We start from the raw sequence: 13,762 nt of genomic DNA, 5'->3' as shown, positions 1-13,762 counted from the left end.
GCATGACTTCACCAGACCATTGTACCTCCTTTCCCATCTTATATGTTCTCAAAATTCCAACCTGGCTCCATCCCTCATGCAATGAAAAAATGCCTGAACAGTCTCACAGGTTAATCGACTTTAACCCTTTCCTACAGGTTTAATTTAAAGTGTAGAAATTGACATTTAGGACTAAAACCTTACTTTTGCCAGGAGCAGATGAATCTGGAGATGCCTCCAGTTCATGTGTGGTGAGTGATGTTCATCAGGTAAACATGAGAGCTGATTTAAACTGATTTAACTTGTGAAAACTTGCAGCAGTTACCATGAGCATCAGCCTCTGTGTTTAGAGACTGCAGTACTTAAACCCCTTTTTTGTCCAGGAGGAATATCAAACACTTGTAATCTGCCAGAGATGTTTCTTTGTAACACTGGTGCCTTAGATTTTAAAGGTTTGTATCCTTTATGCATTTCTTTTAAACTGTTAAATATGTTAGATGTTGTATATTATATTTGAGTTAATTCCTACAGACTTTAACTTTGTACTAACAGCTGCTGCACTGAGGTTGAAATTTTTACATTAAATAAGTCCAGGTTGTTAGTGTCCAAAATATATGACTGATGTAATTTAGTGTCTTTCAGATGCACATCTGTTCTGTGATCATAAGCCAATGCACTGAAGTGCTTAAATGCTCCATAGGAACCATTCAGATCACAGGTGAAAATTCTGTCTAATCTTAGAACATTTGTTTCTTGCCTACTGAGTCTGCCTTTTTTCTTTCTGCAGCTTGTGGATGTGACCTGGCTCAAGGAGGATTTTTTGTGAGACAGGGAGACTACATCTGTACTTTGGACTACCAGAGACTCTATGGCACACGATGCTTCAGTTGTGATGAATTCATTGAGGGAGAAGTGGTCTCAGCACTGGGCAAAACCTATCACCCAGACTGTTTTGTGTGTGCTGTCTGCAGGTAGGTTTTCTACATGAAGTTGTGTTTTTGATGCCAGAATGCCCTAAATGACAGGTATTCAAACTTACAGCCTGGAGATAGGGTTTTCTGTTACTCCCTAAAAAACTGGAGAATTGAAAAGAAAAACAAATCTGTGTCTCCCTTTTTTCCAAATGTGTTTTTCTTTTTTATGTTACCTTACATGTGAGGTTTTCAAAATACTTTAGAAGCTACCACTGTCTTTGTTGTAAGACAAAGTGCTGCTTTATTTCTCTGCTGTTTGCTGTTTTGTCATTTGTTGCCCTGAAGTTGCAAAGGATTCCAATGCCAGTGGCTGAGTCCTGAGGCTGCTACTAAAGCCCAGTGTAATTCAGTGGGATCATTTCCCACATGGGTCCCAAGCTCAGCAATACAAGGAACTGATGTCATTTTGACCTGCAACTTAATCCTCTTGTGTAGAAATAGCACAAACTTACCTACTGAAGAATTCACAAGGAAGTTTGAAGTGCACTAAACCTTCAGCAAACACAGAATTTTAGCAGTTTGGAGCAAATGGAAATGATGCCAGAGTTTCTCTGGCTAAACTTGAGCTTTTAGGAGTACAAGAAAAGCTACCCCACTTTCAAAGGGTTTCAAAACCCAACGAGGCAGAGGTGCAGCATGGTTTAGGTGCTCTGTGTGCTGCTGACTGTGCAGTCCCAAACCAGCGTGTCCATGTCCCTGTCTGCCAGCCCAGCCTGCCCATGGAGCTGCTGAGCTCAGAAATCCTCCTGTGCTGATGCAGGAGCAGGACTTCAAATTCCAGAACATCCATGACTCGTGACAGAATCTCTATTCAATAAAGCAATTTCACAAATAAAAGCTGTGATAGTGGGGAGACTCGGAGATGGACAAGCCTTTATTATATTGAATTCTGTCTAAGTTTTGCTCTGTTTAATAGGCAGTTTTTCCTTTTGGATACTTAAAACAAATGTGAAGAGTAAAGATAAGAAAAAAATCCTAACATCTTTTTTATTTTTCTTTTAATGGTAAGGAAAATGACTTCAAGTGTATCTCATGAGTTAACTGCTGGCTGCACATGCTGTTGGCCTGCAGCCTGCCAGTATTACATCTCTTCTAGAGATGAGCAGAGATAGTTTTTGGTACCCTTATTGTCAGCACTAGTACCTTCCGTAAAGTGAGGTACTTCTCCATTTAAGAGAAATCAAAAAACTGGTTGATCCATTTTTATGGCTAAACATGCTTGTATCTTCAGTCACACCACTAGAGCTTAGAAATGCATTTAACTGTGTGTTACTGTACTTAGAAACTCAGGCCATTGGAAATGCCAATTCCTGCTTTATTTAGTTAGTCAAGTCCTTCAGCTGGTAGTTTGGAGCTTGGTGATAAGTTTGTCTCCCTGGAAATTTGGAATAATTTTCCTTGTGACTAAAATATTCATTTTTAAGTACCTAATAATTCAGGTGAATTAAATTGCAACACTGTGAAATCATTCATACTGTAAATGCCATGTGTGATGATGGTAAAGCTTTTAAAAATTAAGTTCCTGATACAATAATATATCATATAAAAATAAAATCAGTGATATTCCCTGACTTTTTGTGTAACTAAATAGTTGCATTAAATGCTATTTCACTGTTTCTCATTGTTCGATAGAGAGACCCAGATCTACTTCTGTTGCTTTTCTTGGAAGAGCACACAAATTCATATTGTCTTCATCAGAGCCAGCTAATGCCCTGCTGACTAGCAGGATTCAATTAGTGTCTCCCAGGGGGGTTGTAACACTGATTTGTGGTGCAGAGCAGCAGAAGAATCCTGTCATATGTTTATATGCTTTAAATCAGCTTCAATTACCCCTGTCATTGCAAGCCAGACATAACCTGTGTTTTTTATGGGGAAGAGTGTCCTATTTAAACATCATCAGTATTTATTTTATTGAGTGATAGCTTCAGTAAAAATAAGGCTGGTAGACTGTAAGGACGTGTTGTTTGAGCCAAAAGAAGGAATTTTTTTGGTTCATTTAAAAAACAGTAATAATAAAGGTGGTGAAGAAGGTGTAAAGCTCTCTACCTTGATATTTTCCTTGGTGGGAAGAGTCAGGAGAACCCTTTGTGCCCTCATTTCTTAGAGATGGGCAGAAACCTTAAATACTGGGCCAAAGCACACTGTCAGTAGTAGCTGGTGGATGATGCCAGCTGCATTTGGCATAACCTTTTACAGCCAGACTTCAGTGTGGGTGCTGTGTTAGAAATCTAACCTCCAGAACGGTGTGAATTTAAGAGGTGGTGACTGCCTGATGGTGGGGCTGATCCTGCTCTCATGGAAGGAAACCAAGCCAGGCTCTTACCATCTTCAGCATGAAAACACTGGCAGCAGAAGGCATTTTGCACTCATGACACATTTCTCCAGAATGCTGCAGAATAGTTAAATTATTTTAAATGAGCACTTCTTCAACCCCTATTTCTGTAGCTGCTGAAGTAACACCTCTAAACTGTTTCTGCATTGCATAGTAAACCAATGTCAGTAGCAACTCCTCTTTCCCCCCTTATTTTCAGAGATGATAAGGTTTGACTAGAAACATGTGGGAAGTGTGTGGCAGCATCAGTGAGAAAACCTAGCTGGCAGGAGCAGTGGAAGGAGAAGTCAGCCACCCAAGCCCAGTTGTCTCCTGATATTACTACTGTGGGTGCCACCTGGCCCAGTGTCACAGGGAGCTGTATTCCTTGTACCCTCTGTGCTACCTTTGTAACCTGCTGCCCTCCAGCTCATCCCTGGGCATGTGTTGGGAGTCAGATGCTGCTACTCAGGGCTGCCACAAGCTAAAGTCTGGGGAAAAAAAATATTCTGAGAAAAACTGGTAAAAGCACAATATATTGTGCCATCCTATTTGATTGTTTCTCTCTATCTCATGTTAACCAAGTGACTCTTAAAAAAATTGGGTTTCAATTGTGTGTTTACTCTGCTGGAGTGAAGATTGAGGGCTTAATCCCTTCTTCTTCCAGTGCTGTTCAAAGTCTAGTGAAACCTTTTTTCTGCTGTTGTGTTTTGTGATGATAATGCCTAAAACTGGGAATGAGTGAAAGAATAACAATGTAGATTGAAAACTGTTGTGGATTAAATGCTTACTCTGAATTCCCAGGAAGAGGCTGAGCAATCGTCTTAACAGCTTCAATAATTGGAGGAGCTCTGTTCTCCAGAGACCAGCCAAAGACATTTCCTTCAGAAACTTCATGTGTTTGTAAAAGTGAAATAGAAAGAGGGAGAAAATTGAGCTGGCAGTAATAATAAAAGCTTAGTTTTATTAAAATTGTGCACATGCATCTTACAAGACTGTCATAGTCAGGACGGTTTGACTCTTAATTAGGATAGGAAAGACCAGGACATTGAGTTTTTCAGAAAGAAGTGAGTTGTCATACCTGTGATAAATACTCTGAAAATGGAATTTTCAGGAGATATCTTGGTGTTTGGATGAGTCATATAGATTTAGTGAGCATATATGAGATGTATGGTCTGTCTGATGTGGTAGCTAGAATATGATTTGTGTTACTTGTGGGCTGTGTGTTCACTGAGTATTAAAAAACAGGGATTTGATTTTATGGGTATTATTGTAATTAGTAAAGTTGGAGGGGTTGGTGTTAATGTGCCCAGTTGGAGGAGTGTGTGTGATAGTTACCCCCTTTAGTTTCAGTATTCTTGTACTTAAAAGTTGGAAAAAAACTGTGACATGTAAATGATAAAGAGAGGAAAACTTGACCCTTAGGTGGAGGATAGATTTGCACATGCATCCCGGATTGATAAGGAAACAGGTTTGTGTTTGCTTTACAGAATTTTTATATTTAAGTTTTTCTGAGCTCAGGAAGTTTTCTTTTAAAACAGCATCTTGACAGAAGCTGAATATGTGCCATGTAGATGTGAATAGTATGTAAAGGGGAAGGAGGCAGATAGATATTCTTCAAGGTGCTGCCTGCCAAACCCAACTATAAAACTTCTTTCAATCCATTTGAATTTTTACTGTCTTCAAGAAGGTAATTCACTTTGGTCAGGCACTTGAATATAAAAAATCAGAAAGCTGAAATCCTTTTCTTTTTTTCAGCAGAAGATTGTGTAGTCCTACATATGCAACACTGCTACTTCTAGAAAGAATTAAAATCTTTTGTGTATGTGTGTCTTAAGAAATTAGGATAATAGTGAAAATTAGAAGTTCAAATTCAGTTTCTTCTTAAACATATCAATAATGACGGATTTTTAAATATGCTAAACCTTTTTCTTTGCTCACTTTTTTTTAGTGCTGCTGAATTTGGAAAGGGTTTGGTTCCCACTTAAGCAGTACCTGGTGCTTCTTAAGGCATCTCATGGTCTTCTTCATCTCACCACCAGTCACCTAGCACTGAACACTGCTAGGTATTGTAGAAACCTAGGGTCTTGAGCCCAAGATTTTGAAATCAGCCTGAGTGTTCTTGGCATTTTGATTCTAAACCAAGTATGTTGATCAATATGTGATCCTTCCTGAACAAAGGGGTGGTGGTGTGCTGCCCTTCAGGTCTAGGTCTGTTGCTCTTCAGAGGAAGGGTCCAAAGTCCCATGAAGAGCAGCTGAGGATACTGGAGTTGTCTATCTGAAGAAAAGGATGCTCAGGGAGTACTTACTGCTTTCTACAACTGCCTGAAAGGAGGTTTTAGTGAGGTGAGAGTTGGTTTCTTCTCCCAGGCATCCAGCAATAGGACAAGGGGAAATGTCTTTATGCTGTGCCAAAGGAGGTTCAGATTGGATATTAGGAAAATCTTCTCTGAAAAGGGGGTTAAGCATTGGAAGAAGGTGCCCAGGGAAGTGATGAGGACACTGTCTCTGGCAGTGTTCACAAAATCAGTAGACATGGCACTGTGTGATGACATGAGCATGGTGATGTTTGTTTAACAATTGAGCTTGATGATCTTCAAGGTCTTTTACAACCTTAGTGATTCTAGGATTCTTTTGTTCCATATGGAGCATCCCTATAGCCCAAGAATACTGTAGGATGGAAGGGAATCTGTGATGGTCCTGTGGTCCAGCCCCTGGCTCAAAGCAAGTCCAGTTTGAGTAGACAGATGATGTCATTCCTTTAAAATATCTCTAAGGATGGAGATCCAACAGATTCTCTGAACAGTGTGTTCCAGCATTCAACAAGCTCATGGTAATTTTTCTCCTTATATTGAGTTGACATTTCCCGTGTTCCAGCTTATGTCTGCTGCCTCTTTCCTTTCACTCTTTCCCTCTGAGAAGAATGTGGTTCCCACTTTGTGTACATGCCATCAGGTGCTTTTGGACAGCAGTATGATCTCCCCTGAGCAGCCACATCTCCTGCAGCCCCTGCCTGTCCATGTGTCCTGTGCTGCAGCTCTGACCTGGCCACCTTCCCTCATCTCCCTCCAGTAAATCTTATCCTGAGGAGCCCGAGGTGGTGCTTGCTTCAGTCTCTTAAAGGATGAACATCAGGGAAGAGCACATCCCTGGATCTGCTGGCTGCACTGGTGCCTCCCAGGATGTGTCTGCTCAGTTGCTGTGGGAACACACTGCTGACCCATGTCCCACATGGTGTCCACTGGGACCTCCACACCTTCTTATGCTTTCCAGCTGGTTAACCCCTGTGGTGCCCTGGTGCATGGGGTTGTTCCTCACTGCTTGCAGGATTTAGCATTTTCCCTCACTGAAATATGTGTAGATGGTAGATAGCACTCTATGTCCACTTTGTATCACCATTTTAATCCATGGGGACTCATCCCTACGGAGCACCTTGACAGATGTGATTGTACCAAGTACAAGTTACAGCAGAATTTGATCCTGTTGGTCCTTAGGTTGCAGTCTGACATTACACCTGACCTGGTGTAACTGCAACCAGCTACTGAAATGAATAGCTTTGCTCTCTCCACAACCTGAACACTGGCTTCTGTTAATTTTCATATATCAAATTTTGTTGACTGTTCAGAGACAGAGTAGGATCAGCAATTTAAAGAATAGATGACCATCTATCTGCTCTGAAAAAAAAAAAAAAAAGAATATTTTCTTTTGTCTCTCCCAGAAAGCTTGAATGACTTGCCCACAGCTACATAGATTGAGGCATGGTGCAGAGAAAGACAAGACCAGGACCTGACCTTTTGGTATCAGCACACAATTACCATGGATTAGGCTCATGGTGATTTGATGTTTTACAACATAGTTTTGTTGGTCACCTCTGGGTTTGCAAATATTGTAGGCAGGTAGATAAAATTTGTTGGGAGATGAATCATAGATGTATTAAAATTCTACAAGTCATTTGAGAGAGCTGCTTTAAAAATACTCCTAATTCTCATTTTAAAAATAGATAATTCAACTGCGAAAATCTCACTGAATATTTATTGAAAGATAAGTAGCTAATTAAAACCCTGTCCTGATTTTTGCAATACCTAGCAGTGTTCAGTGGGTGACTGGTGGTGAGATATCATAGTATTTGAAGGCAGATATGCTGCTCTTAGCTTGAAGTTCTATATATAGTCCTGCTCACAACTTGGAGAGCTCAGAAACTGAAACCTTGTTAATTGACTGCTACCACCTTCTGTTGTGCCTTCACTCTGCTGGCACTGAAATGCTTGAGCAGAGCTGCTTGTGAGAGGGAGAGGTCAGCTGGTGCAGCAAAACTGACAAATGTGTTGGGTATGAATTCCCAGGGAACAAGACATTGAAACAAACTTTGAGACTTATTTATGGATTTAGAAGACCTGTGAGGGGGAAAAATGTGTCTGTACCTCGGACTGGACAGCTCCAAGGGATATTTCTCTGGGGTTTTTTAAGAGCAAGATGTCTTGCATACTTGGAGAACAATAAAAAATTGTTACCCTCTCCAGTTGGAATGCATGGAAAGGCATGATGATTAGCTACTGAACTCTTGGAAAATAAACCAAGTACAGTATTTTTATGGGCTAGGGAGCCCTCTGCATGCCCTCCCATCTAAGGGGGCTCTGTGACTTGCTGTGGTGCCTGTGAGCTTTGGCACGTTGGGAAGTGTCATCTGCCTGGTTCTGTCTTTGTGCCATAGGAGGTCAATAATCCTGCTCTTCTCCTCTGGTTTTAACTGATTTCCTTTTAGATTGTCTGATTGTTTGGACGGTGGTGAGATGAGCCAAAGTGGGTGGTCCCTGCTTCTCCTTTAGCTGCTGCTTGGTGCATCTGTTCTGTGCTCAGTTGGAAGTGCAGCTGGACCTTTATTAGGTGTATCCCTGAGTCAGGAAGATATATTTCCCTTACCTCTCCCTAATGCTCCTTATATATTACATACAAGATTGTTCAGCAGCCATAGTCATTCCTTAGAGCAGTGAATTTTGCACAGCTCCAGCACGTCACCATCCCCAGGATTATTAATGGTGCAAAGCCTGCTGTTTTACTGAGACATCTCATGAGAGCCCAGCTGGGTCATGAGCTGAACCCAGCCCTGTTTCCTGTACAGACTGTGGCAAAACACAGTTGAAGGTACTGTCCTGCCCAGGGCATGCATAGGAGTGAAAGGTGCCAGGGTAGTTGTGTGGCAGTGGGGGTGGTTCTGTGATGTATCAGTGGAGCAGGGTGCTGGTTTTGTGGGGCTTTAATTTGGAGCAGGTTGCCAGTGGTTATAATAACTCTGTGTGTATCTGTAAATCAAGATATGAGATGTCTTCCTGAAAACATGCAGGAGATCAGTTACAAGTTCTTGTCTCAGTTCTGGAATGGTTGAAATCCCTTGGCTTGTGTCTTTCCAAGTCAATTAGTAGTGCTAAGTTCTAGGCTTGATTTTGTAATATTTTGTTAAAATGAAAACATGATTAAATGGTTTCTTTCACATTTGCAGTAGAAAACCAGGACAGTGTTTGAATTGTATCACTCAATTTTCAAGACATTTTGCTAATTACTCCTTAATTTGTATTATCTACATAGAAATGTACCACACTTACTAATTTTTATTTAAATGTATGTCTGTTCCTTTGAATGAACTTTGGGTTGGTCCAGATGACTTTCAGAGGTCCTTTCCAACCTCAACTCTGTATAAAATTATTTTGTTATTCTATGTACTAGAAGTGTCTCTGACTTCAAAAAGTATCAAAATGTGTTGCAGACAACAGTTATGACTAAAGAGATAGTGTTGGGAGTTTTTTGAATATATAACTCAGAAACTTGCTGCAAGACAGGACAGGTTTGCTCACTGGAGTGCACCTCCATCACATCCTTTCTGTCACACTAGAGACAGTGTTGTCTTCTGGTTAGGTTACTGAGTAAAATTCATGGTGCAATATCCTCTTTGAAGAGATGGAAATTTAGACCTCCTGGGTTTTTACTAACATGGTGTTGGACCTTGTGGTACCAGAGTCACACAGTGATAACACAGAGATCATTTAGTTGTGTCAGGGAGTAAGGCTATTTCCATAAATAATTTTTCTGTATTGTAACTTCAGGTAAGTGACAAGGGAATAAGTTGTTGGACTATAAAAACTTGGGAAAAAGAAATAAAAAAGTGAAATGCAGAATTAATTATCAGATATCAAAAAAGATAATATTTACAGTCGGTGTGCCCTCATGATTTTTTAAATTATCACCAATGGTCCAGGATGGATGGCAGTGTTGAACACTTACTTAGCTGGTTTCAAATATATTTTAGTAATATTATACAGAAACAAAGGACAACATTGCTTTTGTTCTTTTTCCAAGTAATTAAAAAGTTCTTTTTAATGTAATTCAAGTGTAGAGTAAACTTCTTTTAGTCAGTTTAGGGAGCAAAATAATGTTAGAGTTTAGCACAAAGTATCTGTGTAGCTTTTGTAGTGGAGACAACCCTGCAATTGGTATGAATTTGATAGCATTTGTGGGAGAATACCACGCAGAGTTTTAATGAAATGTTAACAAAATAGTGTGATCAGATGGACTTCACCATGAGGCAGAGGGTGTGTGTTGTGTTTGTGCCCCATTAAGCCATGTTTTGATAGCTTGGATAGGAATTTTGTTGGACATGAGCTTTGGGTGGAGTGAAATGTGCTTCTAAATCCTCACCATCCTTCGCTGCATATGAAGTGATTTGTCCATCTGGTTCCCTTAGAGAAAAAGCCTCAGTGGTTTCTGTGCCCAGACAAGGAAGTGCACAGCAGAGAGCTTTTGTTTTAAGAACATTGATAAAAAGGAAAGATTTAATCAAGTGTAAGTTGAGCTGTTGTTGGGTAGGGAAAGCAAGTAATGTAGACACTGTGGGTTTTATAGCTGGGATAGGTTTTTTCCCTTTGAGAATTCACTAACATTTGCTTTCTGAGCACATAGATTAAGAGGAAGACTTTGATGTGGTAAAAAGTTGTGAGGACAAGTGTTGGTTTTTAATGTATAAAAGTCATCGCTCTCGTGCAGTTATTTAACAACATAAAAGCAGCTGCATTTGCCTCTATTTAACTCCCTGTAATGCCAATTTTATTTTCATTCTGTAACTGATCCTCTTGGTGATGAACTCTGGCCGTTACTACATTTCTTAGATACACAACAATTTGGACTTGAGTGCTCACTGTGTTTTTGTATCTTTAAATATTATTTTTTTTCCTGAGAAGCTGTAACCATTTGCATTTGAAGTTGCCTGTTTGATATGTCCCTTTGATACTTAAGCCTCTAAGTGACTGCAAAACTGAAAGAGAACTGGGCAGACAGAGGAAGAGAAGCCAGAGTATAATCAGTTCCTTTCTGGAAAGATATTAAATTTTGATAAAGGCATGAGACTGTAACCAGTTTGCTTTTGTTTCTGCTCTTGTAGGTTGCCTTTCCCTGCGGGTGACCGGGTAACTTTTAATGGGAAGGAATGCATCTGCCAGAAGTGTTCCCTGCCCCCTTCCAGCAGCACTGGCTCTTTCCCTGTACAGAACCTACGGAGTAAGTACAGGTTTCTGCTCTTCTCAGTCAGTGCTTCTTAGTCTGCACGGGTTTAAAAACAAGAATTTTACACTGGTATTTACACCTGGAACTTCTACTACTCTGATGCATAAGAGGTGTCATAAAGTATGAGGTAGCCACATGAAAAAGTATAGAGTGGTTTTTCAAGAAAGTCTGATATTAAAAAGAAACACAGATGGTGCCATTATAGGATTAACAATACATTGAACCTCTCAAAAATTTGATTAAAATGAACTAAATCAAATTATTTGAAGAAAAACATAATATAGATGTTAATATTTTTGAGGATTTAATCCAAGTCCAGTTGAAATAAAATCCAGTGTGAGATTTAATGATTTGTAAGTGTTCCAATATTGCTTCAGAAAATATCAGTGGCAGGACTGCCTGGCTAAATACTACACAGCAAGGGGTTTATTGCATGAAATGTCACAGGGGGACATTCTCCTTGACCTCTGACTGTTGGACGCTATCAGAAGATGCAAACATCACAGGAAAGAAGTGTGATCTTTCACACCAACTTTTTTTGCAGTAGATCATAGAGAGGTGGTACTGCTCTGAACTCTGTTCTGCTGTTTTGCTCATGAAGTGCTGCCATACTTTAAGAGTCCACCACTACCTTTATGTAATTAATCAGCAGCAGCAATTCAGTTAAACAGCAAAGACAGAAAAACATTTCATGACTGTTCCATCAAGCTGGATTCAGCATGGCTGAGGAAGGGCTCCATGGATTGCTCTTCTTCCTGCATAAGCAATCTAGCCCACTTCTGGGAGAAATCTCCTTTTTTATTCTGTTTTCTTTTTCCCCCCACATTTCTTCGCAGAAGTTTTCATCATTTTGTTTCTACACTTCTTCAGCAAAAGTTACTGTGTGGATGCTCTACTGATTCCTCTTGCTAATGCCATTCTCTCCTGGGGATAGGTTGACCCTCTCTGTTAGGAGCTTTCTATTGTCATTTATTTCAGAGATGGATTCTCCTTGGCCATCTTTGCTGTCTCCTTGTCATATGTGAAAAGCGCCTTTGGCTGTAATGGACATTATTTGCCTGCTTGAGTACTGACAGAACAAGTTCATTTGATTATCTGTGATACAGAATCCTTTAATGTATTTACATTTCCTTTCTCTGTGCCCACGCACACCGTGGAGAGTTTTCCTTGTCATTGGGTTCACTGCACTGAGCCTGCCCAGAGCATCCCTGTAAACCTCAGCAAACCATTTGTCTCAGGGGGAAACGGCACTGGGAGCACCTTTGAGGGAAAACCTGACCTTGGAATATAAAAGTTTAACTTTTCCCCAAATTACATAGAGTAGTGAATGCTGTATCTCCTGAAAACAGCTTTCTTGGAAAAGACCCTAATGCTTTAAACAAACAACTCTTGTTAGTAGTGCACAAAAACATATGGCTTCAGGCAAAGTTTTTCAAGGAATGAGTAGTACATTGACCCACTGTTACATTGGGCTTGTTCCTGTCTCAAAACTGTCTGATGTGTACCATGTGTGCTGCACCTATTTATCTCAGCAGTGCTTTCAGAACATCTCTTGGGGGCTCACTGAGCTCCCAACATCACTACCCCCTCTGACATGTGCTTCTATTTTCATCCTCCCCTTTTGCTTCTCACCTTCTTCATGCGTTCCATTTGGAAGAAATTAAGAATGTAAAATACTTGCTTTCTGCCGGAGTCCTTGAATTTTTTATTATATAAGTACCTACTTCTCTGTTTTGTTTTGTTTTATAAAGCAATAGCTCTGAAAACCTCTTGTGACAGTGTTGATTTTCAGAGAGTACACAAGGAAGAATATCAACATGTAGCAGCAAATTGATGTGTTCTGCAGAGTTATTGCTTGAAATTAGTTGAGTCACCAAAGGATGCTGCATCCAGGATGGGAAGACAAGGACACTGCATCAGTAGGCACCGTTGGCATAGCAACCACAATATTTGTTTGTAATTATCTGGCACTTTACAGAGAAAACAGCAGTTGGGAATAAAAAAAAAGTAGCTCACAAAATGCTGCATTTCTGCCCACCCAAGCTTAAACCAGATTAAAGGTGAATGACATCTGAGCACATGATGTTGTATTCAGTTTGTGAAATAAACCCTCAAGCAAAGAGATTAAATTAGATTTCCAGATGAATCCCCAGTACAGGGGAGATCACAAACAAATTTCTGATTGCTGTTAAACAACAGATACTGTAGAATACTGCAGGGACTAAAACCAGGCACACACCCAAATGTTCTTTTTTATTAGCAAAAATCAAATGTTCTGATCTGTAGAGCACATGCTTTTGTGCTAGGCTTGTTTCCACGTATTGGTGCTCGAGAGGGTAACATTAAAGAGACACATTATTGCTCCCTCAATACATTCCAATTCCACTAAAGGAAAATAAAAACTGTGCTTTATCATTGTGTGCTCAGATGTGAAACATTTACAATTTCACTTACACTGTCTCATTAGGGTCATGTAACCAACTAAATACAGTCTTAAATCAGAAAGTTTTTAAGAGGACTGTTTAAATGTTTTAATGAGCTCCTAGGTTGAGAGTTCTTTCTTAATAACTAAATAAATCTTTCTAATGTTTTTGCATAACCTTCTCTTCCATGGAAAGCATTGTTGTGTTTGGTTTATTTGTTGGTTTTTTTCTCTCCTGGCATTTCTGAATGTTTAACTGTCTTTCAGGTATTGTCTTTTCTCTAGAAAATTGTTGGTGTACCTGAAGAATTCCTAAAAATACTATGTATTTTTCCACATGAGATGGAAGATATTTTATGGAGGATTAAAAGGATTACTGAGATATTGGTACTAGAATCAATTTATCACTGGCATTTTTCCCTTTTTTTCCACATATTCTGACTACTTTAACATTTAGTAGGAAAATCATACATAGGCAGGAAATCTGTAGAGTGAAGAATGAATGAGAGATGGAGCTTTTAGG

The 13,762-nt window shown here is 39.8% G+C and overlaps 1 protein-coding gene across 15 annotated transcripts in view; it reads left to right on the top strand.

Moving 5' to 3' along the window:
- Positions 1-13,762, top strand: part of ABLIM2 (actin binding LIM protein family member 2) — a 128,265-nt gene that overhangs the window by 46,328 nt on the left and 68,175 nt on the right. For all 15 annotated transcript variants that reach the window (XM_033061247.1, XM_033061242.1, XM_033061238.1 and 12 more), the window contains exons 3-4: positions 767-950; positions 10,696-10,811. In XM_033061247.1, coding sequence (XP_032917138.1) covers positions 767-950; positions 10,696-10,811 — 300 coding nt within the window. The remainder of the gene's footprint in view (positions 1-766; positions 951-10,695; positions 10,812-13,762) is intronic.

The sequence above is a fragment of the Catharus ustulatus genome, chromosome 5 (assembly GCF_009819885.2).
Source record: "Catharus ustulatus isolate bCatUst1 chromosome 5, bCatUst1.pri.v2, whole genome shotgun sequence".
NCBI classification, from domain to species: Eukaryota; Metazoa; Chordata; class Aves; order Passeriformes; family Turdidae; genus Catharus; species Catharus ustulatus.
Note: the sequence above shows the minus strand (reverse complement) of the source record. Positions and strands in the feature narration are given on the sequence as shown.